The 23533-nt window shown below is 54.5% G+C and overlaps 1 protein-coding gene across 1 annotated transcript; it reads left to right on the forward strand.

The window, feature by feature from the left end:
- The first annotated feature begins 100 nt into the window (after positions 1–100).
- Positions 101–19043, forward strand: VBP1 (VHL binding protein 1). The gene is made up of 6 exons (XM_075260348.1): positions 101–220; positions 15188–15312; positions 15401–15467; positions 15786–15884; positions 16995–17133; positions 18186–19043. Exons 1-6 carry the CDS (start codon positions 143–145, stop codon positions 18254–18256), a joined length of 579 nt encoding a protein of 192 aa, XP_075116449.1. The 5' UTR covers positions 101–142; the 3' UTR covers positions 18257–19043.
- The last annotated feature ends 4490 nt before the right edge of the window (positions 19044–23533 follow it).

The raw sequence follows: 23533 nt of genomic DNA on the forward strand, positions 1-23533 counted from the left end.
CGCCCGACAACTCTGAGCTACTGTTACCATAGTGATCGACCAACGCTGCTCAACCAATCAGCGATGACAGGGGTGGGGCTTGGTCTTTGTACGTCCTCGTAGTAATAAAGCACGTTGACGCAGAGCACGCACAGCTTCCAAGATGGCGACGGCCAATGAAGGCGGTGGTGTGGCTGGTATAAAGCGGGTGCACCTGGGCATCCCCGAGGCCGTCTTTGTGGTACGGATGGGTTGTGTGCGGGTGGTGGGAGGGGGCTGCGGATACGTGAGGCGCGGGGCTCCTGGCGCGGTGCAGGCCGCGGGGATGGTTGCCTAGGCGGCCGCATCCTTACATGGCAGTGCTTGGCGTTTGCTCGCCCCCTGCTGCTGGAAGGATCCGCCCCGCTCGGAGCACATGGGGCCCCTCATACAAAGTCTGTGGGGGGTGTCTGAGATTTACATAAAAGCTTCAAGTAGTCTGGATGTATGAAAACAAACTCTGTGCACCCCCATAGACTAACAATGGTATCTTCCGGGAGAATCCTACAATTATAGTACTGCTCCTCCTGTCACTCCGGTACTGCTCCTCCTGTCACTATAGTACTGCTCCTCCTGTCACTATAGTACTGCTCCTCCTGTCACTATAGTACTGCTCCTCCTGTCACTATAGTACTGCTCCTCCTGTCACTGCTCCTCCTGTCACTATAGTACTGCTCCTCCTGTCACTATAGTACTGCTCCTCCTGTCACTGCTCCTCCTGTCACTATAGTACTGCTCCTCCTGTCACTGCTCCTCCTGTCACTATAGTACTGCTCCTCCTGTCACTGCTCCTCCTGTCACTCCGATACTGCTCCTCCTGTCACTCCGGTACTGCTCCTCCTGTCACTCCGGTACTGCTCCTCCTGTCACTCCGGTACTGCTCCTCCTGTCACTCCGGTACTGCTCCTCCTGTCACTCCGGTACTGCTCCTCCTGTCACTCCGGTACTGCTCCTCCTGTCACTCCGGTACTGCTCCTCCTGTCACTCCGGTACTGCTCCTCCTGTCACTCCGGTACTGCTCCTCCTGTCACTCCGGTACTGCTCCTCCTGTCACTCCGGTACTGCTCCTCCTGTCACTGCTCCTCCTGTCACTCCGGTACTGCTCCTCCTGTCACTCCGGTACTGCTCCTCCTGTCACTCCGGTACTGCTCCTCCTGTCACTCCGGTACTGCTCCTCCTGTCACTGCTCCTCCTGTCACTGCTCCTCCTGTCACTCCGGTACTGCTCCTCCTGTCACTCTGGTACTGCTCCTCCTGTCACTCTGGTACTGCTCCTCCTGTCACTCTGGTACTGCTCCTCCTGTCACTCCGGTACTGCTCCTCCTGTCACTCCGGTACTGCTCCTCCTGTCACTCCGGTACTGCTCCTCCTGTCACTCCGGTACTGCTCCTCCTGTCACTTCGGTACTGCTCCTCCTGTCACTCCGGTACTGCTCCTCCTGTCACTCCGGTACTGCTCCTCCTGTCACTGCTCCTCCTGTCACTCCGGTACTGCTCCTCCTGTCACTGCTCCTCCTGTCACTCCGGTACTGCTCCTCCTGTCACTCCGGTACTGCTCCTCCTGTCTCTCCTGTACTGCTCCTCCTGTCACTCCGGTACTGCTCCTCCTGTCACTCCGGTACTGCTCCTCCTGTCACTCCGGTACTGCTCCTCCTGTCACTCCGGTACTGCTCCTCCTGTCTCTCCTGTACTGCTCCTCCTGTCTCTCCTGTACTGCTCCTCCTGTCACTCCGGTACTGCTCCTCCTGTCACTCCGGTACTGCTCCTCCTGTCTCTCCTGTACTGCTCCTCCTGTCACTCCGGTACTGCTCCTCCTGTCACTGCTCCTCCTGTCTCTCCTGTACTGCTCCTCCTGTCACTGCTCCTCCTGTCACTGCTCCTCCTGTCACTGCTCCTCCTGTCACTCCGGTACTGCTCCTCCTGTCACTGCTCCTCCTGTCACTCTGGTACTGCTCCTCCTGTCACTCTGGTACTGCTCCTCCTGTCACTCCGGTACTGCTCCTCCTGTCACTCCGGTACTGCTCCTCCTGTCACTCCGGTACTGCTCCTCCTGTCACTCCGGTACTGCTCCTCCTGTCACTGCTCCTCCTGTCTCTCCTGTACTGCTCCTCCTGTCACTGCTCCTCCTGTCACTGCTCCTCCTGTCACTCCGGTACTGCTCCTCCTGTCACTGCTCCTCCTGTCACTGCTCCTCCTGTCACTGCTCCTCCTGTCACTGCTCCTCCTGTCACTGCTCCTCCTGTCACTGCTCCTCCTGTCTCTCCTGTACTGCTCCTCCTGTCACTGCTCCTCCTGTCACTGCTCCTCCTGTCACTGCTCCTCCTGTCACTGCTCCTCCTGTCACTGCTCCTCCTGTCACTGCTCCTCCTGTCACTGCTCCTCCTGTCACTGCTCCTCCTGTCACTCCGGTACTGCTCCTCCTGTCACTGCTCCTCCTGTCACTGCTCCTCCTGTCACTGCTCCTCCTGTCACTGCTCCTCCTGTCACTGCTCCTCCTGTCACTGCTCCTCCTGTCACTGCTCCTCCTGTCACTGCTCCTCCTGTCACTGCTCCTCCTGTCACTGCTCCTCCTGTCACTGCTCCTCCTGTCACTGCTCCTCCTGTCACTGCTCCTCCTGTCACTCCGGTACTGCTCCTCCTGTCACTCCGGTACTGCTCCTCCTGTCACTCCGGTACTGCTCCTCCTGTCACTCCGGTACTGCTCCTCCTGTCACTCCGGTACTGCTCCTCCTGTCACTGCTCCTCCTGTCTCTCCTGTACTGCTCCTCCTGTCTCTCCTGTACTGCTCCTCCTGTCACTCCGGTACTGCTCCTCCTGTCACTCCGGTACTGCTCCTCCTGTCTCTCCTGTACTGCTCCTCCTGTCACTCTGGTACTGCTCCTCCTGTCACTCTGGTACTGCTCCTCCTGTCACTCCGGTACTGCTCCTCCTGTCACTCCGGTACTGCTCCTCCTGTCACTCCGGTACTGCTCCTCCTGTCACTCCGGTACTGCTCCTCCTGTCACTCCGGTACTGCTCCTCCTGTCACTCCGGTACTGCTCCTCCTGTCACTGCTCCTCCTGTCACTGCTCCTCCTGTTACTGCTCCTCCTGTCACTGCTCCTCCTGTCACTCCGGTACTGCTCCTCCTGTCACTCCGGTACTGCTCCTCCTGTCACTCCGGTACTGCTCCTCCTGTCACTCCGGTACTGCTCCTCCTGTCACTGCTCCTCCTGTCACTGCTCCTCCTGTCTCTCCTGTACTGCTCCTCCTGTCACTGCTCCTCCTGTCACTCCGGTACTGCTCCTCCTGTCACTGCTCCTCCTGTCACTGCTCCTCCTGTCACTGCTCCTCCTGTCACTGCTCCTCCTGTCACTCCGGTACTGCTCCTCCTGTCACTCCGGTACTGCTCCTCCTGTCACTGCTCCTCCTGTCACTGCTCCTCCTGTCACTGCTCCTCCTGTCACTGCTCCTCCTGTCACTGCTCCTCCTGTCACTGCTCCTCCTGTCACTGCTCCTCCTGTCACTCCGGTACTGCTCCTCCTGTCACTCCGGTACTGCTCCTCCTGTCACTCCGGTACTGCTCCTCCTGTCACTGCTCCTCCTGTCACTGCTCCTCCTGTCACTGCTCCTCCTGTCACTGCTCCTCCTGTCACTGCTCCTCCTGTCACTGCTCCTCCTGTCACTGCTCCTCCTGTCACTCCGGTACTGCTCCTCCTGTCACTCCGGTACTGCTCCTCCTGTCACTCCGGTACTGCTCCTCCTGTCACTCCGGTACTGCTCCTCCTGTCACTCCGGTACTGCTCCTCCTGTCACTGCTCCTCCTGTCTCTCCTGTACTGCTCCTCCTGTCACTGCTCCTCCTGTCACTGCTCCTCCTGTCACTGCTCCTCCTGTCACTGCTCCTCCTGTCACTCCGGTACTGCTCCTCCTGTCACTCCGGTACTGCTCCTCCTGTCACTGCTCCTCCTGTCACTGCTCCTCCTGTCACTGCTCCTCCTGTCACTGCTCCTCCTGTCACTGCTCCTCCTGTCACTCCGGTACTGCTCCTCCTGTCACTCCGGTACTGCTCCTCCTGTCACTCCGGTACTGCTCCTCCTGTCACTCCGGTACTGCTCCTCCTGTCACTGCTCCTCCTGTCTCTCCTGTACTGCTCCTCCTGTCACTGCTCCTCCTGTCTCTCCTGTACTGCTCCTCCTGTCACTGCTCCTCCTGTCACTGCTCCTCCTGTCACTGCTCCTCCTGTCACTGCTCCTCCTGTCACTGCTCCTCCTGTCACTGCTCCTCCTGTCACTGCTCCTCCTGTCACTGCTCCTCCTGTCACTCCGGTACTGCTCCTCCTGTCACTCCGGTACTGCTCCTCCTGTCACTCCGGTACTGCTCCTCCTGTCACTCCGGTACTGCTCCTCCTGTCACTCCGGTACTGCTCCTCCTGTCACTCCGGTACTGCTCCTCCTGTCTCTCCTGTACTGCTCCTCCTGTCACTGCTCCTCCTGTCTCTCCTGTACTGCTCCTCCTGTCACTGCTCCTCCTGTCACTCCGGTACTGCTCCTCCTGTCACTGCTCCTCCTGTCACTGCTCCTCCTGTCACTGCTCCTCCTGTCACTGCTCCTCCTGTCACTGCTCCTCCTGTCACTCCGGTACTGCTCCTCCTGTCACTCCGGTACTGCTCCTCCTGTCACTCTGGTACTGCTCCTCCTGTCACTCCGGTACTGCTCCTCCTGTCACTGCTCCTCCTGTCACTCTGGTACTGCTCCTCCTGTCACTCTGGTACTGCTCCTCCTGTCACTCTGGTACTGCTCCTCCTGTCACTCCGGTACTGCTCCTCCTGTCACTGCTCCTCCTGTCACTCCGGTACTGCTCCTCCTGTCACTGCTCCTCCTGTCACTCTGGTACTGCTCCTCCTGTCACTCTGGTACTGCTCCTCCTGTCACTGCTCCTCCTGTCACTCCGGTACTGCTCCTCCTGTCACTCCGGTACTGCTCCTCCTGTCACTCCGGTACTGCTCCTCCTGTCACTGCTCCTCCTGTCACTGCTCCTCCTGTCACTGCTCCTCCTGTCACTGCTCCTCCTGTCACTCCGGTACTGCTCCTCCTGTCACTCCGGTACTGCTCCTCCTGTCACTGCTCCTCCTGTCACTGCTCCTCCTGTCACTGCTCCTCCTGTCACTGCTCCTCCTGTCACTGCTCCTCCTGTCACTCCGGTACTGCTCCTCCTGTCACTCCGGTACTGCTCCTCCTGTCACTCCGGTACTGCTCCTCCTGTCACTCCGGTACTGCTCCTCCTGTCACTGCTCCTCCTGTCTCTCCTGTACTGCTCCTCCTGTCACTGCTCCTCCTGTCTCTCCTGTACTGCTCCTCCTGTCACTGCTCCTCCTGTCACTGCTCCTCCTGTCACTGCTCCTCCTGTCACTGCTCCTCCTGTCACTGCTCCTCCTGTCACTGCTCCTCCTGTCACTGCTCCTCCTGTCACTGCTCCTCCTGTCACTGCTCCTCCTGTCACTCCGGTACTGCTCCTCCTGTCACTCCGGTACTGCTCCTCCTGTCACTCCGGTACTGCTCCTCCTGTCACTCCGGTACTGCTCCTCCTGTCACTCCGGTACTGCTCCTCCTGTCACTCCGGTACTGCTCCTCCTGTCTCTCCTGTACTGCTCCTCCTGTCACTGCTCCTCCTGTCTCTCCTGTACTGCTCCTCCTGTCACTGCTCCTCCTGTCACTCCGGTACTGCTCCTCCTGTCACTGCTCCTCCTGTCACTGCTCCTCCTGTCACTGCTCCTCCTGTCACTGCTCCTCCTGTCACTGCTCCTCCTGTCACTGCTCCTCCTGTCACTCCGGTACTGCTCCTCCTGTCACTCCGGTACTGCTCCTCCTGTCACTCTGGTACTGCTCCTCCTGTCACTCCGGTACTGCTCCTCCTGTCACTGCTCCTCCTGTCACTCTGGTACTGCTCCTCCTGTCACTCTGGTACTGCTCCTCCTGTCACTCTGGTACTGCTCCTCCTGTCACTCCGGTACTGCTCCTCCTGTCACTGCTCCTCCTGTCACTCCGGTACTGCTCCTCCTGTCACTGCTCCTCCTGTCACTCTGGTACTGCTCCTCCTGTCACTCTGGTACTGCTCCTCCTGTCACTGCTCCTCCTGTCACTCCGGTACTGCTCCTCCTGTCACTCCGGTACTGCTCCTCCTGTCACTCCGGTACTGCTCCTCCTGTCACTGCGGTACTGCTCCTCCTGTCACTCCGGTACTGCTCCTCCTGTCACTGCTCCTCCTGTCACTGCTCCTCCTGTCACTGCTCCTCCTGTCACTGCTCCTCCTGTCACTGCTCCTCCTGTCACTGCTCCTCCTGTCACTGCTCCTCCTGTCACTGCTCCTCCTGTCACTGCTCCTCCTGTCACTGCTCCTCCTGTCACTGCTCCTCCTGTCACTGCTCCTCCTGTCACTGCTCCTCCTGTCACTCCGGTACTGCTCCTCCTGTACTGCTCCTCCTGTCACTGCTCCTCCTGTCACTGCTCCTCCTGTCACTGCTCCTCCTGTCACTGCTCCTCCTGTCACTGCTCCTCCTGTCACTGCTCCTCCTGTCACTGCTCCTCCTGTCACTGCTCCTCCTGTCACTGCTCCTCCTGTCACTGCTCCTCCTGTCACTGCTCCTCCTGTCACTGCTCCTCCTGTCACTCCGGTACTGCTCCTCCTGTCACTCTGGTACTGCTCCTCCTGTCACTGCTCCTCCTGTCACTCCGGTACTACTCCTCCTGTCACTGCTCCTCCTGTCACTCCGGTACTGCTCCTCCTGTCACTCCGGTACTGCTCCTCCTGTCACTCCGGTACTGCTCCTCCTGTCACTCCGGTACTGCTCCTCCTGTCACTCCGGTACTGCTCCTCCTGTCACTCCGGTACTGCTCCTCCTGTCACTCCGGTACTGCTCCTCCTGTCACTCTGGTACTGCTCCTCCTGTCACTGCTCCTCCTGTCACTGCTCCTCCTGTCACTGCTCCTCCTGTCACTGCTCCTCCTGTCACTGCTCCTCCTGTCACTGCTCCTCCTGTCACTCTGGTACTGCTCCTCCTGTCACTGCTCCTCCTGTCACTGCTCCTCCTGTCACTCTGGTACTGCTCCTCCTGTCACTGCTCCTCCTGTCACTGCTCCTCCTGTCACTGCTCCTCCTGTCACTGCTCCTCCTGTCACTGCTCCTCCTGTCACTCCGGTACTGCTCCTCCTGTCACTGCTCCTCCTGTCACTGCTCCTCCTGTCACTGCTCCTCCTGTCACTGCTCCTCCTGTCACTGCTCCTCCTGTCACTGCTCCTCCTGTCACTGCTCCTCCTGTCACTGCTCCTCCTGTCACTGCTCCTCCTGTCACTGCTCCTCCTGTCTCTGCTCCTCCTGTCACTCTGGTACTGCTCCTCCTGTCACTGCTCCTCCTGTCTCTCCTGTCACTGCTCCTCCTGTCACTGCTCCTCCTGTCACTGCTCCTCCTGTCACTGCTCCTCCTGTCACTGCTCCTCCTGTCACTGCTCCTCCTGTCACTGCTCCTCCTGTCACTGCTCCTCCTGTCACTGCTCCTCCTGTCACTGCTCCTCCTGTCACTCTGGTACTGCTCCTCCTGTCACTGCTCCTCCTGTCACTCTGGTACTGCTCCTCCTGTCACTCCGGTACTGCTCCTCCTGTCTCTCCTGTCACTGCTCCTCCTGTCACTGCTCCTCCTGTCACTGCTCCTCCTGTCACTGCTCCTCCTGTCACTGCTCCTCCTGTCACTGCTCCTCCTGTCACTGCTCCTCCTGTCACTGCTCCTCCTGTCTCTCCTGTACTGCTCCTCCTGTCACTGCTCCTCCTGTCACTCCGGTACTGCTCCTCCTGTCACTCTGGTACTGCTCCTCCTGTCACTGCTCCTCCTGTCACTCCGGTACTACTCCTCCTGTCACTGCTCCTCCTGTCACTCCGGTACTGCTCCTCCTGTCACTCCGGTACTGCTCCTCCTGTCACTCCGGTACTGCTCCTCCTGTCACTCCGGTACTGCTCCTCCTGTCACTCCGGTACTGCTCCTCCTGTCACTCCGGTACTGCTCCTCCTGTCACTCCGGTACTGCTCCTCCTGTCTCTCCTGTACTGCTCCTCCTGTCACTGCTCCTCCTGTCTCTCCTGTACTGCTCCTCCTGTCACTGCTCCTCCTGTCACTCCGGTACTGCTCCTCCTGTCACTGCTCCTCCTGTCACTCCGGTACTGCTCCTCCTGTCTCTCCTGTACTGCTCCTCCTGTCACTGCTCCTCCTGTCTCTCCTGTACTGCTCCTCCTGTCACTGCTCCTCCTGTCACTCTGGTACTGCTCCTCCTGTCACTCCGGTACTGCTCCTCCTGTCACTGCTCCTCCTGTCACTCCGGTACTGCTCCTCCTGTCACTGCTCCTCCTGTCACTGCTCCTCCTGTCACTGCTCCTCCTGTCACTCTGGTACTGCTCCTCCTGTCACTGCTCCTCCTGTCACTGCTCCTCCTGTCACTGCTCCTCCTGTCACTGCTCCTCCTGTCACTGCTCCTCCTGTCACTGCTCCTCCTGTCACTCTGGTACTGCTCCTCCTGTCACTGCTCCTCCTGTCACTGCTCCTCCTGTCACTGCTCCTCCTGTCACTGCTCCTCCTGTCACTGCTCCTCCTTTCACTGCTCCTCCTGTCACTGCTCCTCCTGTCACTGCTCCTCCTGTCACTGCTCCTCCTGTCACTCTGGTACTGCTCCTCCTGTCACTCCGGTACTGCTCCTCCTGTCCCTCCTGTCACTGCTCCTCCTGTCACTGCTCCTCCTGTCACTGCTCCTCCTGTCACTGCTCCTCCTGTCACTGCTCCTCCTGTCACTGCTCCTCCTGTCACTGCTCCTCCTGTCACTGCTCCTCCTGTCTCTCCTGTACTGCTCCTCCTGTCACTGCTCCTCCTGTCACTCCGGTACTACTCCTCCTGTCACTGCTCCTCCTGTCACTCCGGTACTGCTCCTCCTGTCACTCCGGTACTGCTCCTCCTGTCACTCCGGTACTGCTCCTCCTGTCACTCCGGTACTGCTCCTCCTGTCACTCCGGTACTGCTCCTCCTGTCACTCCGGTACTGCTCCTCCTGTCACTCCGGTACTGCTCCTCCTGTCACTCCGGTACTGCTCCTCCTGTCACTCTGGTACTGCTCCTCCTGTCACTCCGGTACTGCTCCTCCTGTCACTGCTCCTCCTGTCACTCCGGTACTGCTCCTCCTGTCACTGCTCCTCCTGTCACTGCTCCTCCTGTCACTCTGGTACTGCTCCTCCTGTCACTGCTCCTCCTGTCACTGCTCCTCCTGTCACTGCTCCTCCTGTCACTGCTCCTCCTGTCTCTGCTCCTCCTGTCACTCTGGTACTGCTCCTCCTGTCACTGCTCCTCCTGTCTCTCCTGTCACTGCTCCTCCTGTCACTGCTCCTCCTGTCACTGCTCCTCCTGTCACTGCTCCTCCTGTCACTCTGGTACTGCTCCTCCTGTCACTGCTCCTCCTGTCACTCTGGTACTGCTCCTCCTGTCACTGCTCCTCCTGTCACTGCTCCTCCTGTCACTGCTCCTCCTGTCACTGCTCCTCCTGTCACTCTGGTACTGCTCCTCCTGTCACTCTGGTACTGCTCCTCCTGTCACTCTGGTACTGCTCCTCCTGTCACTCCGGTACTGCTCCTCCTGTCACTCCGGTACTGCTCCTCCTGTCACTCCGGTACTGCTCCTCCTGTCACTCCGGTACTGCTCCTCCTGTCACTCCGGTACTGCTCCTCCTGTCACTTCGGTACTGCTCCTCCTGTCACTCCGGTACTGCTCCTCCTGTCACTCCGGTACTGCTCCTCCTGTCACTGCTCCTCCTGTCACTCCGGTACTGCTCCTCCTGTCACTGCTCCTCCTGTCACTCCGGTACTGCTCCTCCTGTCACTCCGGTACTGCTCCTCCTGTCTCTCCTGTACTGCTCCTCCTGTCACTGCTCCTCCTGTCACTGCTCCTCCTGTCACTGCTCCTCCTGTCACTGCTCCTCCTGTCACTGCTCCTCCTGTCACTGCTCCTCCTGTCTCTCCTGTACTGCTCCTCCTGTCACTGCTCCTCCTGTCACTCCGGTACTGCTCCTCCTGTCACTCTGGTACTGCTCCTCCTGTCACTGCTCCTCCTGTCACTCCGGTACTGCTCCTCCTGTCACTCCGGTACTGCTCCTCCTGTCACTCCGGTACTGCTCCTCCTGTCACTCCGGTACTGCTCCTCCTGTCACTCCGGTACTGCTCCTCCTGTCACTCCGGTACTGCTCCTCCTGTCACTCCGGTACTGCTCCTCCTGTCACTCCGGTACTGCTCCTCCTGTCACTCTGGTACTGCTCCTCCTGTCACTCTGGTACTGCTCCTCCTGTCACTCTGGTACTGCTCCTCCTGTCACTCCGGTACTGCTCCTCCTGTCACTGCTCCTCCTGTCACTCCGGTACTGCTCCTCCTGTCACTGCTCCTCCTGTCACTGCTCCTCCTGTCACTGCTCCTCCTGTCACTCTGGTACTGCTCCTCCTGTCACTGCTCCTCCTGTCACTCTGGTACTGCTCCTCCTGTCACTGCTCCTCCTGTCACTGCTCCTCCTGTCACTGCTCCTCCTGTCACTGCTCCTCCTGTCACTGCTCCTCCTGTCACTGCTCCTCCTGTCACTGCTCCTCCTGTCACTCTGGTACTGCTCCTCCTGTCACTGCTCCTCCTGTCACTGCTCCTCCTGTCACTGCTCCTCCTGTCTCTCCTGTCACTGCTCCTCCTGTCACTGCTCCTCCTGTCACTGCTCCTCCTGTCTCTCCTGTCACTGCTCCTCCTGTCACTGCTCCTCCTGTCACTGCTCCTCCTGTCACTGCTCCTCCTGTCACTGCTCCTCCTGTCTCTCCTGTCACTGCTCCTCCTGTCACTGCTCCTCCTGTCACTGCTCCTCCTGTCACTGCTCCTCCTGTCACTGCTCCTCCTGTCACTGCTCCTCCTGTCACTGCTCCTCCTGTCACTGCTCCTCCTGTCACTCTGGTACTGCTCCTCCTGTCACTGCTCCTCCTGTCACTGCTCCTCCTGTCACTGCTCCTCCTGTCACTGCTCCTCCTGTCACTGCTCCTCCTGTCTCTCCTGTCACTGCTCCTCCTGTCACTGCTCCTCCTGTCACTGCTCCTCCTGTCACTGCTCCTCCTGTCACTGCTCCTCCTGTCACTCTGGTACTGCTCCTCCTGTCACTGCTCCTCCTGTCTCTCCTGTCACTGCTCCTCCTGTCACTGCTCCTCCTGTCACTGCTCCTCCTGTCACTGCTCCTCCTGTCTCTCCTGTCACTGCTCCTCCTGTCACTGCTCCTCCTGTCACTGCTCCTCCTGTCACTGCTCCTCCTGTCACTGCTCCTCCTGTCACTGCTCCTCCTGTCACTGCTCCTCCTGTCTCTGCTCCTCCTGTCACTGCTCCTCCTGTCACTGCTCCTCCTGTCACTGCTCCTCCTGTCACTGCTCCTCCTGTCACTGCTCCTCCTGTCACTGCTCCTCCTGTCACTGCTCCTCCTGTCACTGCTCCTCCTGTCACTGCTCCTCCTGTCACTGCTCCTCCTGTCACTGCTCCTCCTGTCACTATAGTACTGCTCCTCCTGTCACTGCTCCTCCTGTCACTGCTCCTCCTGTCACTGCTCCTCCTGTCACTGCTCCTCCTGTCACTGCTCCTCCTGTCACTGCTCCTCCTGTCACTGCTCCTCCTGTCTCTGCTCCTCCTGTCACTGCTCCTCCTGTCACTGCTCCTCCTGTCACTGCTCCTCCTGTCACTGCTCCTCCTGTCACTGCTCCTCCTGTCACTGCTCCTCCTGTCTCTGCTCCTCCTGTCTCTGCTCCTCCTGTCTCTGCTCCTCCTGTCACTGCTCCTCCTGTCACTGCTCCTCCTGTCACTGCTCCTCCTGTCACTGCTCCTCCTGTCACTATAGTACTGCTCCTCCTGTCACTGCTCCTCCTGTCACTGCTCCTCCTGTCACTGCTCCTCCTGTCACTGCTCCTCCTGTCACTGCTCCTCCTGTCACTGCTCCTCCTGTCACTGCTCCTCCTGTCACTGCTCCTCCTGTCACTGCTCCTCCTGTCTCTGCTCCTCCTGTCACTATAGTACTGCTCCTCCTGTCACTGCTCCTCCTGTCACTGCTCCTCCTGTCACTGCTCCTCCTGTCACTGCTCCTCCTGTCTCTGCTCCTCCTGTCACTATAGTACTGCTCCTCCTGTCACTGCTCCTCCTGTCACTGCTCCTCCTGTCACTGCTCCTCCTGTCACTGCTCCTCCTGTCACTGCTCCTCCTGTCACTGCTCCTCCTGTCTCTGCTCCTCCTGTCACTATAGTACTGCTCCTCCTGTCACTGCTCCTCCTGTCACTGCTCCTCCTGTCACTGCTCCTCCTGTCACTGCTCCTCCTGTCACTGCTCCTCCTGTCACTGCTCCTCCTGTCTCTGCTCCTCCTGTCACTATAGTACTGCTCCTCCTGTCTCTGCTCCTCCTGTCACTGCTCCTCCTGTCACTGCTCCTCCTGTCACTGCTCCTCCTGTCACTGCTCCTCCTGTCACTGCTCCTCCTGTCACTGCTCCTCCTGTCACTGCTCCTCCTGTCTCTGCTCCTCCTGTCACTATAGTACTGCTCCTCCTGTCTCTGCTCCTCCTGTCACTGCTCCTCCTGTCACTGCTCCTCCTGTCTCTGCTCCTCCTGTCACTGCTCCTCCTGTCTCTGCTTCTCCTGTCTCTGCTCCTCCTGTCACTGCTCCTCCTGTCACTGCTCCTCCTGTCTCTGCTCCTCCTGTCACTGCTCCTCCTGTCTCTGCTCCTCCTGTCACTGCTTCTCCTGTCTCTGCTCCTCCTGTCACTGCTCCTCCTGTCTCTGCTCCTCCTGTCTCTGCTCCTCCTGTCACTGCTCCTCCTGTCTCTGCTCCTCCTGTCTCTGCTCCTCCTGTCACTGCTCCTCCTGTCACTGCTCCTCCTGTCACTGCTCCTCCTGTCACTGCTCCTCCTGTCACTGCTCCTCCTGTCACTGCTCCTCCTGTCACTGCTCCTCCTGTCACTGCTCCTCCTGTCTCTGCTCCTCCTGTCTCTGCTCCTCCTGTCACTGCTCCTCCTGTCACTGCTCCTCCTGTCACTGCTCCTCCTGTCACTATAGTACTGCTCCTCCTGTCACTGCTCCTCCTGTCTCTGCTCCTCCTGTCACTATAGTACTGCTCCTCCTGTCACTGCTCCTCCTGTCACTGCTCCTCCTGTCACTGCTCCTCCTGTCTCTGCTCCTCCTGTCACTGCTCCTCCTGTCACTGCTCCTCCTGTCACAATTCATTTGTGTGGGCAGTATTATAGTCTATGGGCTCCGTGTGCTTCCACTGCACAGCGCTTGCATTAGCGTTGGTATTCCATTCGGGGGTCTCCATGCAGACTCCTTGTGGATGGAATACAAGCACTAGTGTGAACCAACCCTTAGGCTACATGTACAAGACTGCACATACTGCCCTGCAATCCACAATCCCTATGTCTGCATGTATCAGTATATCGTCTGCCATCTTGGATCCGTCTGTCCTTGTATCTGGGAACCTGCGCTGCACAATCAGGCCCATCATTTGTGTGTAGTCTCTGTGGCCCCGACACCGATCAGTAAGAGCGCTAGACCAGTGTAGGGGCCATAGAAGTGACTGGGTCTGCTCCAAACCGCAATCTCGTCTCCTACATTTATAAATCATACACATTTTCTTCCAGAGTCTGGCTTGGGATTGTTCTATCCTCTATATTATATTCTACACGTCCTGATCCCGACTGTGTTTACAACCGCTGATATCTCTGGAAATAATCCTGGAAATATTGGTGTCGTATGAAAGAAGAATCTCCTCGTATAAAGTGTATAACCTTAAAGGGATTCTACCAATAAATCACTATTCTTTCTGCTTTAGACATCGGAGTCGCCTTTAGAAAGTCTATTGGTCTCTTACCTTTAGACGTGGTTTCTGTGGTGCCGTTCCTTAGAAATACCGTTTTTTACTGTTATGCAAAAGAGTTCTCTCGCAGCAATGGGGGCGGGCCCCAGCACTCAAACGGCGATGAGGGCATCCCCACTGCTGCCAGAGAGGTCTCTCCAGCGACGCCTCCATCTTCAGCTGCCTCCTCCCCTTCTCTGTCGTCTTCCTTCTGTGTCAGCTCTGACGCCTGCGCAGTCTGCTCTGCCAGCGAGACACTAGTAGAGCCGACTGCGCATGTCGGCCGGCGGCCATATTTTCGAGGCTGCAATTGCACACACGCACAGTACGCTCCTCGAAGTCTTCACCGAACAGAACATACTGCACATGCTCAGTAAGGTCTGTACAGACCCTCCAACATGCAAATGAAGTCATCCAGGCTTCGGAGGGTCTGTACAGACCTTACTGAGCATGTGCAGTATGTTCTGTTCGGTGAAGACTTCGAGGAGCGTACCGTGCATGTGTGCAATTGCAGCCTCGAAAATATGGCCGCCGGCCGACATGCGCAGTCGGCTCTACTAGTGTCTCGCTGGCAGAGCCGACTGCGCAGGCGTCAGAGCTGACACAGAAGGAAGACGACAGAGAAGTGGAGGAGGCAGCTGAAGATGGAGGCGTCGCTGGAGAGAGTTCTCTGGTAGCAGTGGGGACGCCCCCATCGCCGTTTGAGCGCTGGGGCCTGCCCCCAATGCTGCAAGAGAACTCTCCAGCCCCACCTCCATCTTCTTTAGGAACGTGTCTTCTTCCGGCACTGGCTTCAATCTTCTAGGCCTCGGGTAGTCAACTGCACATGCTCGGGCCACTAGAAAATGGCCGCTTACAATACGGTGTAAGCGGCCATTTTCCTGTGGCCGGCAGGCATACGCAGTTGGCTTTGCTTGAGTCCTAGAAGTTTGACCACCAGCGCCAGAAGACGACACATGAAGAGCCTATTCCTGAAGAAGATGGAGGCGGCGCTGGAGAGTTCTCTCGCAGTATTGGGGACGCCCCCAGTGCTGTTTGAGCGCTGAGAACCGCCCCCAGTGCTGCAAGAGAACTCATTTGCATACCGAAGAAAAGCGGGACTTCTACTGAACGGCGGCGCAGAGAAGACACCTAAAGGTAGGAAAGACATCTTTCTTAAGGCTATTCCTGCATGTTAGGGTCAAAAAACTGAGTTTTAATGGTAGAATCCCTTTAAGTGTAGCCTTGTGAATAATCTAACCTGTCTCTACTGTCCTTGTGTCCTGCAGGAAGATGTGGATTCCTTCATGAAGAAGCCTGGCAATGAGACGGCCGACGCGGTGCTGAAGAGGCTCGATGAACAATACCAGAAGTATAAGTTTATGGAATTGAATCTCAGTCAGAAGAAGAGAAGGTGAGTGGTCACACGCGGTACAATCGCCGTCATGGAGGATGTCACATAGAAACCCAAACATGGCTCCTGACGTCTTGTCTCCTCCTAGGCTAAAAAGTCAGATCCCGGAAATCAAGCAAACATTAGAAATTTTAAAGCACATGCAGAAGAAAAAGGTAATAAGTGATCGCCTCTGGTAGGTATCGGCGGTGTAACAGGGATTCTTGTACCGTACCGTATTAACCCTTCACAACATGTGACCAAGATGTCAGCCATTGCAAGGAGCGAACGGCGCAGACTGAGGAGCTGACACCTGTTTGCTCAGCAGATTGGAAAATACTTAAAAAACTTTTCAGACTGAACAAGTCTCTTGTAGCAAACTGAGCCCGGTTATTGCCGCCCTTAGGCCTGTTCCTTGTGTCACTGGGATATTTATCAGGAGGATTTGACCCGATTGTGTGTTTGACCCCTTGGTGCTGATTTCTTCTCTGCAGGGGACAATCGAACCGATGGAAACGAGGTTTTTGCTGGCGGATAATCTGTACTGTAAAGCGTCAGTGCCGCCGACGGACAAAGTCTGCTTGTGGTTGGGGGTGAGTAAATGCAAAAAGCTGCACCTGTATTAGCGCTACCTAAATCACGGCCGCAAAATAACGCGGCGTATACGTGCCATATCACGCGGCACATTACATCGTGTGAACGCACCCTAAGGCTCCGAAATAATAATCTCATGACAACACTGGAGGGAGTAATGGGAAGTATTTCTGTGTCAGGAGGGGTGACCTGTCCTCTGTAAAGAGAACCCTTCATCGCCTCCACCAATTCTAGTTCTCATCATCACTCATAGCTGGGACCCCGAGAGAACAGGAGCACATAAGTGCCGGGCTCGCCACAGGGGGTCTTAGCCCAAATCAGGAAGTGACTCTTCAGGGACCGCTCACACTTCTGTGCTGTTCCTGCAGATGGAACTGAGAACTATCGCGGTTTAACTTGTGAGCGTCTAAAAGAGGAACACAAGACGCAGCCAGGTTTCCTGCAGTGACATCCCAGTGCTGACACCGAACACTCAATTCCACATCAAGACTGATATTTTAGGTTCTGTGGACCCAGTATTTGAGCTTTCCATCATATACCATACATGTACCTCTGATGTGATATCGTCAGTCACAGGGCCTGATCGCAGCTCAGTCCCATTCAAGTGAATAGGCTGAGCTGCAATACCAAGCACAGCCACGATATACAGGTGTGGCGCTGTGTTAGACGTTTAATCCTGGCTCTCACTAACAATGTATTAATACAATAACCTAGAACATTTGATTGCGGTTCCTGATTAATCTTATTTGTTTATTGAATTTTCCGCCATTGGACGCCTGATATCCGGGGGCTTCCGACCACTTGTATGTATGGGGCTCTAGGAAAATCCTCAACATATATGTGTTCCTGGCATATACATTAAACACCGTGCACGCAGAGCGTTTGTGATCAGGATTTACCTTGCAGTAAGGTTGTCTGGCCTGTCCTAACGATCAGTATTGGTCTCGCAACGTCCGTCCCAACCCCCACCAGTGATCATAAAGGGGTCACAGTCTGCTGCTTAGTTCCATTCCCACGTGGGATCGCTCGTGGATTCTGCTGTGTTTGAGTTCTCATGTAGTCCAATGCTCAGCGTCTTCCTCTTCTCATGAGGTTTTGTTCCTTCCTAGGCCAATGTAATGCTGGAGTACGACATCGACGAGGCGCAGGCTTTACTAGAGAAGAACTTGTCTACAGCCACAAGGAATCTTGAATCTACAGAAGAGGACCTTGACTTCTTACGGGACCAGTTCACCACAACTGAAGTCAGTATCCTTCAAGGTGTTGCCATATTGAAAACTTGGCTGGCCAGACAGGTCGATACTGGCCGACCGTATTACCCTGCAAGCCACGGTAGGAGCGGCGTGTAACCGATTTAGGGAGTGATGATGATGGGACTAGTTGCAGCAAAATTGCTTCCCCCACCCCCCAGTATGTCTTTGGAGTGTGGGAGGAAGCAAAGTCTTTGCAGATGTTGTCCTTGGTAGGATTTGAACCCAGGACTCCAGTGCTGCAAGGCTGCAGTGCTAACCACTGAGCCACCTAAACATTGCTGTTTTTGTCATTCTGTAAATGAGCTCTTTGGCAAGCTGCAGTGCCCCTGTTGCTTCCAAGTGCTCCTATCCATATCGTGGCAGCAGAGGCAGGATTTACAAGAGGAAAACACAAGTGGGGTCACCTGAATTAAACAGGGGGGCTGGTTCCTGCTGCTCGGTTCTTGTGACACCCCCTCTAAAGTGAACAGCAGCATTGTAGTGAGTGCACGGCAATGAGAAACCAGGGCTATTGTGTGGCGGTGTATTCTATAGGACTCCACTGGGGTGCGTTGGTACATATATAGAGCAGATCAACGAAATCTGAGCACGTAAAGTATCTTTTGTTTTCTGGGGATGGGTCAGCCGTATCTGACTGGAGGGGCTCTGAAAACTTGGGACCGCTCCAGATCAGCTGTTTGAGGACACTGTAGTGCTCTTGTGGCCACATCCCGGTGTCTAGGATGTCTTGGTCATTGGTTACGTGGTTCAATACCAAGCACAGCCCGTGTACAATGTGTGGCATGCAAAGAGGCCGCCGCACTAAGGTTAAAGAGAGACCGGGGTAAGACGGGTGAAAATAAATTCACAAAGTGTCTGCCCATGAGCGTCTTCTGCCTGTCGCGGCAAAAACGTTTTTTGTTTTGTTTTTTAACTGGACACAGTCGGACATGCAGGACTTTGTCTAGTTAAGAAAAGAACCCGGTTTCGCCGCTGCGACCAATCTTACCAGGCTCAAATCAGACGTTTACCCTGTTTACCACTTTGTTTCTTTAACTCGTCTTCCAGACATGGCCAGGGTTTACAACTGGGATGTAAAAAGAAGAAACAAGGACGACGTCTCTAAAAACAAAGCGTAGCCCCGCGCCTCTTTTAAGTATTTCCAGACACAGATTGTTTTAGATTAACCCCCGGTTTTCCTTTGGGCCCTCAGGACGGACATTTGGTTGCGGCCTTGCTCTGTCCCTTTCCCTTGGAGCAGGCCTTTGTTTTCTCTTTATTTATTTCGGTGTCCCGTGACATGCATGCCCCCATGTTATATGAGGATCTAGCAATGGAAGGGTCAGAATTCTGGGCGGCTCGGGTGCCCGTGTAGTCTGTTAGGTAATCACATGTATGTTCTGCAGGACGCGATCCACCCGTGTTACATACGACACACGAATAAATCCACAAAGTGCCGTCTGGTTTGACTTCTATTTGTTACGACGCCGGCCTTACTCCATTTATTTTCTAGCCATGGTTATATAAATCAATGTCTTGTGATCCGTAGCCGGCTGCCCGGGACCGCCTGTAGTCCGCTTATCTTTATGTAGTCCATACAAGTTCACAAGCGCTGACCCCGGGGTGAGGTTTGTATATAGACTTGTACAAAGTCACTGTCGCGTTTTAGCTAAGATGCTTGGTGACTCCAGGGCTCGCCTTTCTGTTTGCCTGCAAGAATCCCAAGGCTTGAAAAGAAAATGTCTTGTCAGATATTCACCCGGAATCCTGTTCGCTCTTAGAAATGACCTGGGCGGCTTCATCCTAAAGCTTAATCCTACTGACGGTCTCCACCAAGGTTCCAGATGTCTTCATGTATTCACATCCAGTGGCAATGTCTTTGTATTTTAACCTGAAACGATAATATAAAGACTTGTTGCAAACTTACAGCTTGTGTCTGTGATGATTTTTGTAGATTGGGAGCCCCATATAGGGATATATGATATAGGGGTCACTATGTACATTTGGAGGAAATCCACACAAACATGGGGAGAACATACAAACTCCTTGCAGATGTTGTCCATGGCAGGATTCAAACCCAGGACTCCAGTGCTGCAAGGCTTCAATGCTAACCACTGAGCCAACGTGTTGGTGACGATTTATCCTTGTGTTGTCAGGCTACACACTAGGCCATGGTTGCGGTGACATAGATACTAGATCTGTGGCTTACAGTCCCTCATATAATCTCGTGTGGCATTGTGACTAGACATGCCATACTGTCCCATTGGCTAGAGCGCCCGTGCTCTTGTGTGACCAGCACTCCACTCTCTTCTATGGGGCTGCGGGTGCAATAAAGTCCTGGCTGCCCCATAGAAGTGAATTAAAGGGATCCTATCATTTAGAAGTATTTTTTTCTCCCTAACACGTTGGGATAGCCTAAAGACTATTCTTCTTCTACCTTTAGATGTCTTCTCCGCACCGCCATTCGGTAGAAATCCTGTTTTTCTTCAGTATGCAAATGAGTTCTCTCGCAGCACTGGGGGCGGTCCCCAATGCTGCGAGAGAACTCTCCAGTGATGCCTCTATCTTCTTCTGGAACGTCCTCTCCCTGTGTCTAGTTCCGTCCTGGATTTCAATCTTCTAGGCCTCGGGCAGAGCAGACTGCGCATGCCTGAGCCACAGGTAAATGGCTGCTGACACAGTATGCTGGTGTAGGCGGCCATTTTCTTGTGGCCGCGGGCATGTGCAGTCGGCTCTGCCCGAGGCCTAGAAGATTTAAACCAAGGACGGCAGAACACACAGGGAGAGGGCGTTCCAGAAGAAAATGGAGGCGGCGCTGGAGATTTCTCAAGCAGCATTAGCGACGCCCCCAGTGCCGCGAGAGAACTCATTTGCATACTGAAGAAAACCGGATTATATACCGAACGGCGGCGCGGAGAAGACATCTAAAGGTAGGAGAAGAAGAGGCTTTCTTAAGTCTATTCCTACGTGTTAGAAAAAAAGGGGATCTAATGATAGGATGTTAGCAGTTCTGAGCCCATAACATGTAGCCTTCACCTCCTCAAAGGAAACGTTTAGATACATTTCTTTACATGATGATGAATCCTATTGCATGAAGCCTTGTTATTGCCGGGTTCACACTAGTGTTCAGTCTCCATCCCAGAATCTGCTTATACCGGCGGAAAGAAGTCCTGAAAGGAGAGGATTTCTCTCGGCTGAATTCAGTATAAAACCAACAGTGGGTAAGTTCACACTGGGTTTTTTGGACCGGAACCTGAGATGGAAACCGTCTCAGGTTCCAGACCCAAAAAACAGGATGGGTAGCTGCAACTGAACGCCGGTGCACTGCTTTGGCATTTAGCTGCGCGCTCTGGATTAGGCCCAATGAATGGGCCTAGTGCGGAGGAGGGAGCGACTTCAGGCCAATCACAAGGCGACTCCGCCACAAGAATGAGCAGGTCCCTTCTTCTTCTGAGAGCCGGAACAAGCCGTCTCCTGGGAAAAACACCTGAGCGGCTCCTATTGATTTTAATGGCAGCCATCTTTTTGGTCAGGATTTTGAGGCGGATACAGCCTGACCAAAAAACCCCATGTGAACTTACCCAAACTTGGCGGAAACCAGTTGTAGCCTATAAGATCCCTAGTGGGTAGGTTTTCTGTCTTTTAGGTCCCCATACAGATGCGACCGCTTGTGTGACCCGAGCATTACCCTGTGTATATATATATATGTGTGTGTGTGTGTGTGTATATGTATGTATATACACCGCCATCCTCTCATGCGCCACTACTACACGTCTCGTCCTTTTGCCTCCCCCGCCACGTGCTCGTTTGGTGGATACGAAATAATGACAGAGACTTGTTCGGAGTTTTATCATGTCACATATTACCAGTAGTTTGTTCTAGGTACAAGCATGTTTGGTCATTCACGTACAGCTAGATAGCATATGTTCACATTTACAGTGCAAAACAGAAAGCAAGGAAGTGTACATTTTTATATTCTGGAGATTCTGAGGAACACAAAACCAACATGCAGATTGGACAGATCTTAGAATGTTCTTTATCTATTCATAGTAAGGTGTGGACTTGTCTGATTGTGTCTGGAAAATAAGAGAAATGGAAATCCGTATCGTTACGATCCTGCGATGGGAGTCGTGGAAAAGGACAAACGTGTTCCAAAAAAAAAACTACTGCGGGAATTATTGGAATCTATTAGACCCTGCAATAATAATCCACAGGGATCAACCATAAGCCCGGGCTAGGTCTTATGGCTATCATATGGGTTGTACCTCCCATGAGGCTCAGGCGGTCCATGGCTACCTATCCATCTAAATGGCCACCATGTAAGAATACATTTCACTTGCGGAATAAATCTGTCCTGACTACTAGCATAGTCCTATGAACAGTCAAGGGTTGTCAGTGTGCCCATTTCCCTGGTGTAGGATCCAATTCTGCCACAAAACATGACCCCCCCCCATGGACTGTTCATGCAGCTCTATGAAGGACGACTTGATGTGGGTTACTAAATGGCCCAAAGTCTGGAGACCTGCGGACCCCTATGAAGTAGAAGTGCTCGGCTCACCTTCATCGAGAATCCAGCAGGAGATTGGAGAAGCAGGTGACGCCATCTGGTGACATCATGTTGTAGTGATGATGTCACTTACAAACCCAGGTGTCAGTACTGGATACATTGTAATCGTATAGGCCAGGGGTAGGGAACCTTCGGCACTCCGGCTGCTGGGAAACCACAACTCCCAGCATGCTCCAGTCACTTCCATGGGAGCTCCAAGAACAGCGGAGCAGGTATGCATGCTGGGAGTTGTAGTTTTGCAACAGCTGGAGAGCCGTACGTTCCCTACCCCTGATCTAAAGCCTGAAAAACCAGCCAACCTTCTTCATTCCCAGTGTGGCCCCTACTGATACAATTCTGTCCTTTCTGTGTCCTTCATTCATCAGCAATTACTATGCAGGAGAATATTCCGGGCAGGGGTCATATCCTGGGGGGCAATGGTCAGAGAGCTCAACACGAATATCACCAATCTGTTCCCTTCACATTCTTCTACCAACCGTGGGGTTTAATCCTAAAAGGGGTCCTTGAAAGGGAAAGGAAAATCTACCTTAGATACGAGAACTGGCCCCAAAACTGGTGAAGCCCCCCAACATAGTGTGAGATACAGGCAGCGCGTCTTTATGGGGCTTTCGCATTATAACATCTATATTTGGCTCCCAATCTCTTACAACATACATGAGGGTCTATGGGGATTCGCAGTCACTTGGTAGAACCTTGGAGGAGACCGGTCCCAAGCCCGCAACACACAGAAGATGAGAATCTGTGACAATGCGGCCAATGGTACAAACAATCCGACCAGCAACCTGCCAAAGTGGCACAGCCGGGAGAGGGGTTATATTAAAAAACATAAGTTTGGGCAGAATTGTGCAATTATATCACACACCGGTAACAATGTCTGCAAAGATCCAACCCAACACTTTACATTTCCGGGAGACAGAAGTCTGATGTCAGGTATCATGAATGGGCAATCCTGGTCAAAATCGGCCACATCAGTCAACTTCTCTTTGGTGCATGGCCAGCTTTAATCGCAGAACCAGTAACATAACAGGACACCCGACCCAGAAATGTAACCTATTCCAATGGAAAATGTGTCAGCAAATCTGAGTCTACAGGATTTAGGCAAGACGACACTGGTCTGTCCTGGCACAAAGGTGACCAATAAGGAAGGACTCTCCGCGCGCCCCCGATATGTCCAACAAGAACCAAGTCAGAGGTCTACTGAATTTTACTCCAAGTCTCAGATGGCCCTTCAGGTTCATCTTGTATTTAGAATTTTTTTGGTGATATTTTTTTTATTCGATATATAATCTCAGCATCTGACCATGAACTGGTTAAACCGACACCTCGATCTCTGAACATGTCATCTACGGCCATGAGCTGGAAAATGGCGGCCCAAAACCACCACACATCATGTCCAGTTCCCGCAATATTAGTATTAGGGGTGGTGTCTGCAGGATAGGGGGGCAAATGTCTGACCCCTCGAGGTCAGACCCTGCTGGGACCCCCGGCTTTATGAGAACGGAAGCCCCCATGTGACTGGAGCAGTGGTATCGTGTGGCCACGACGTCTATGGGATTGCCAGAGATCGTAATCCTGGAAACCTGATAGAAGGGAGTAGACCAGGGTGGGAGCATGCACCCCTACCCCATTCACATGCAGCACTGGTGGACCCCATTCTGGTCATTATTGGGGATCCCGACAAATAGACATTCACTCCCTTATCCTTCGCCTACATTGGGAAACCCTTTAAGACCAATAGCTCAATGCCTGGCGGGCCCCCGCCCCTTATACATCACTGGATACTACAACAGACATTAGAGTGGATTCTAGTTTGCGGGTTTATTTCTAGACAATGTACAGCAATGTTTAT

The sequence above is a fragment of the Leptodactylus fuscus genome, chromosome 11, assembly GCF_031893055.1.
Source record: "Leptodactylus fuscus isolate aLepFus1 chromosome 11, aLepFus1.hap2, whole genome shotgun sequence".
Lineage (NCBI taxonomy): Eukaryota > Metazoa > Chordata > Amphibia > Anura > Leptodactylidae > Leptodactylus > Leptodactylus fuscus.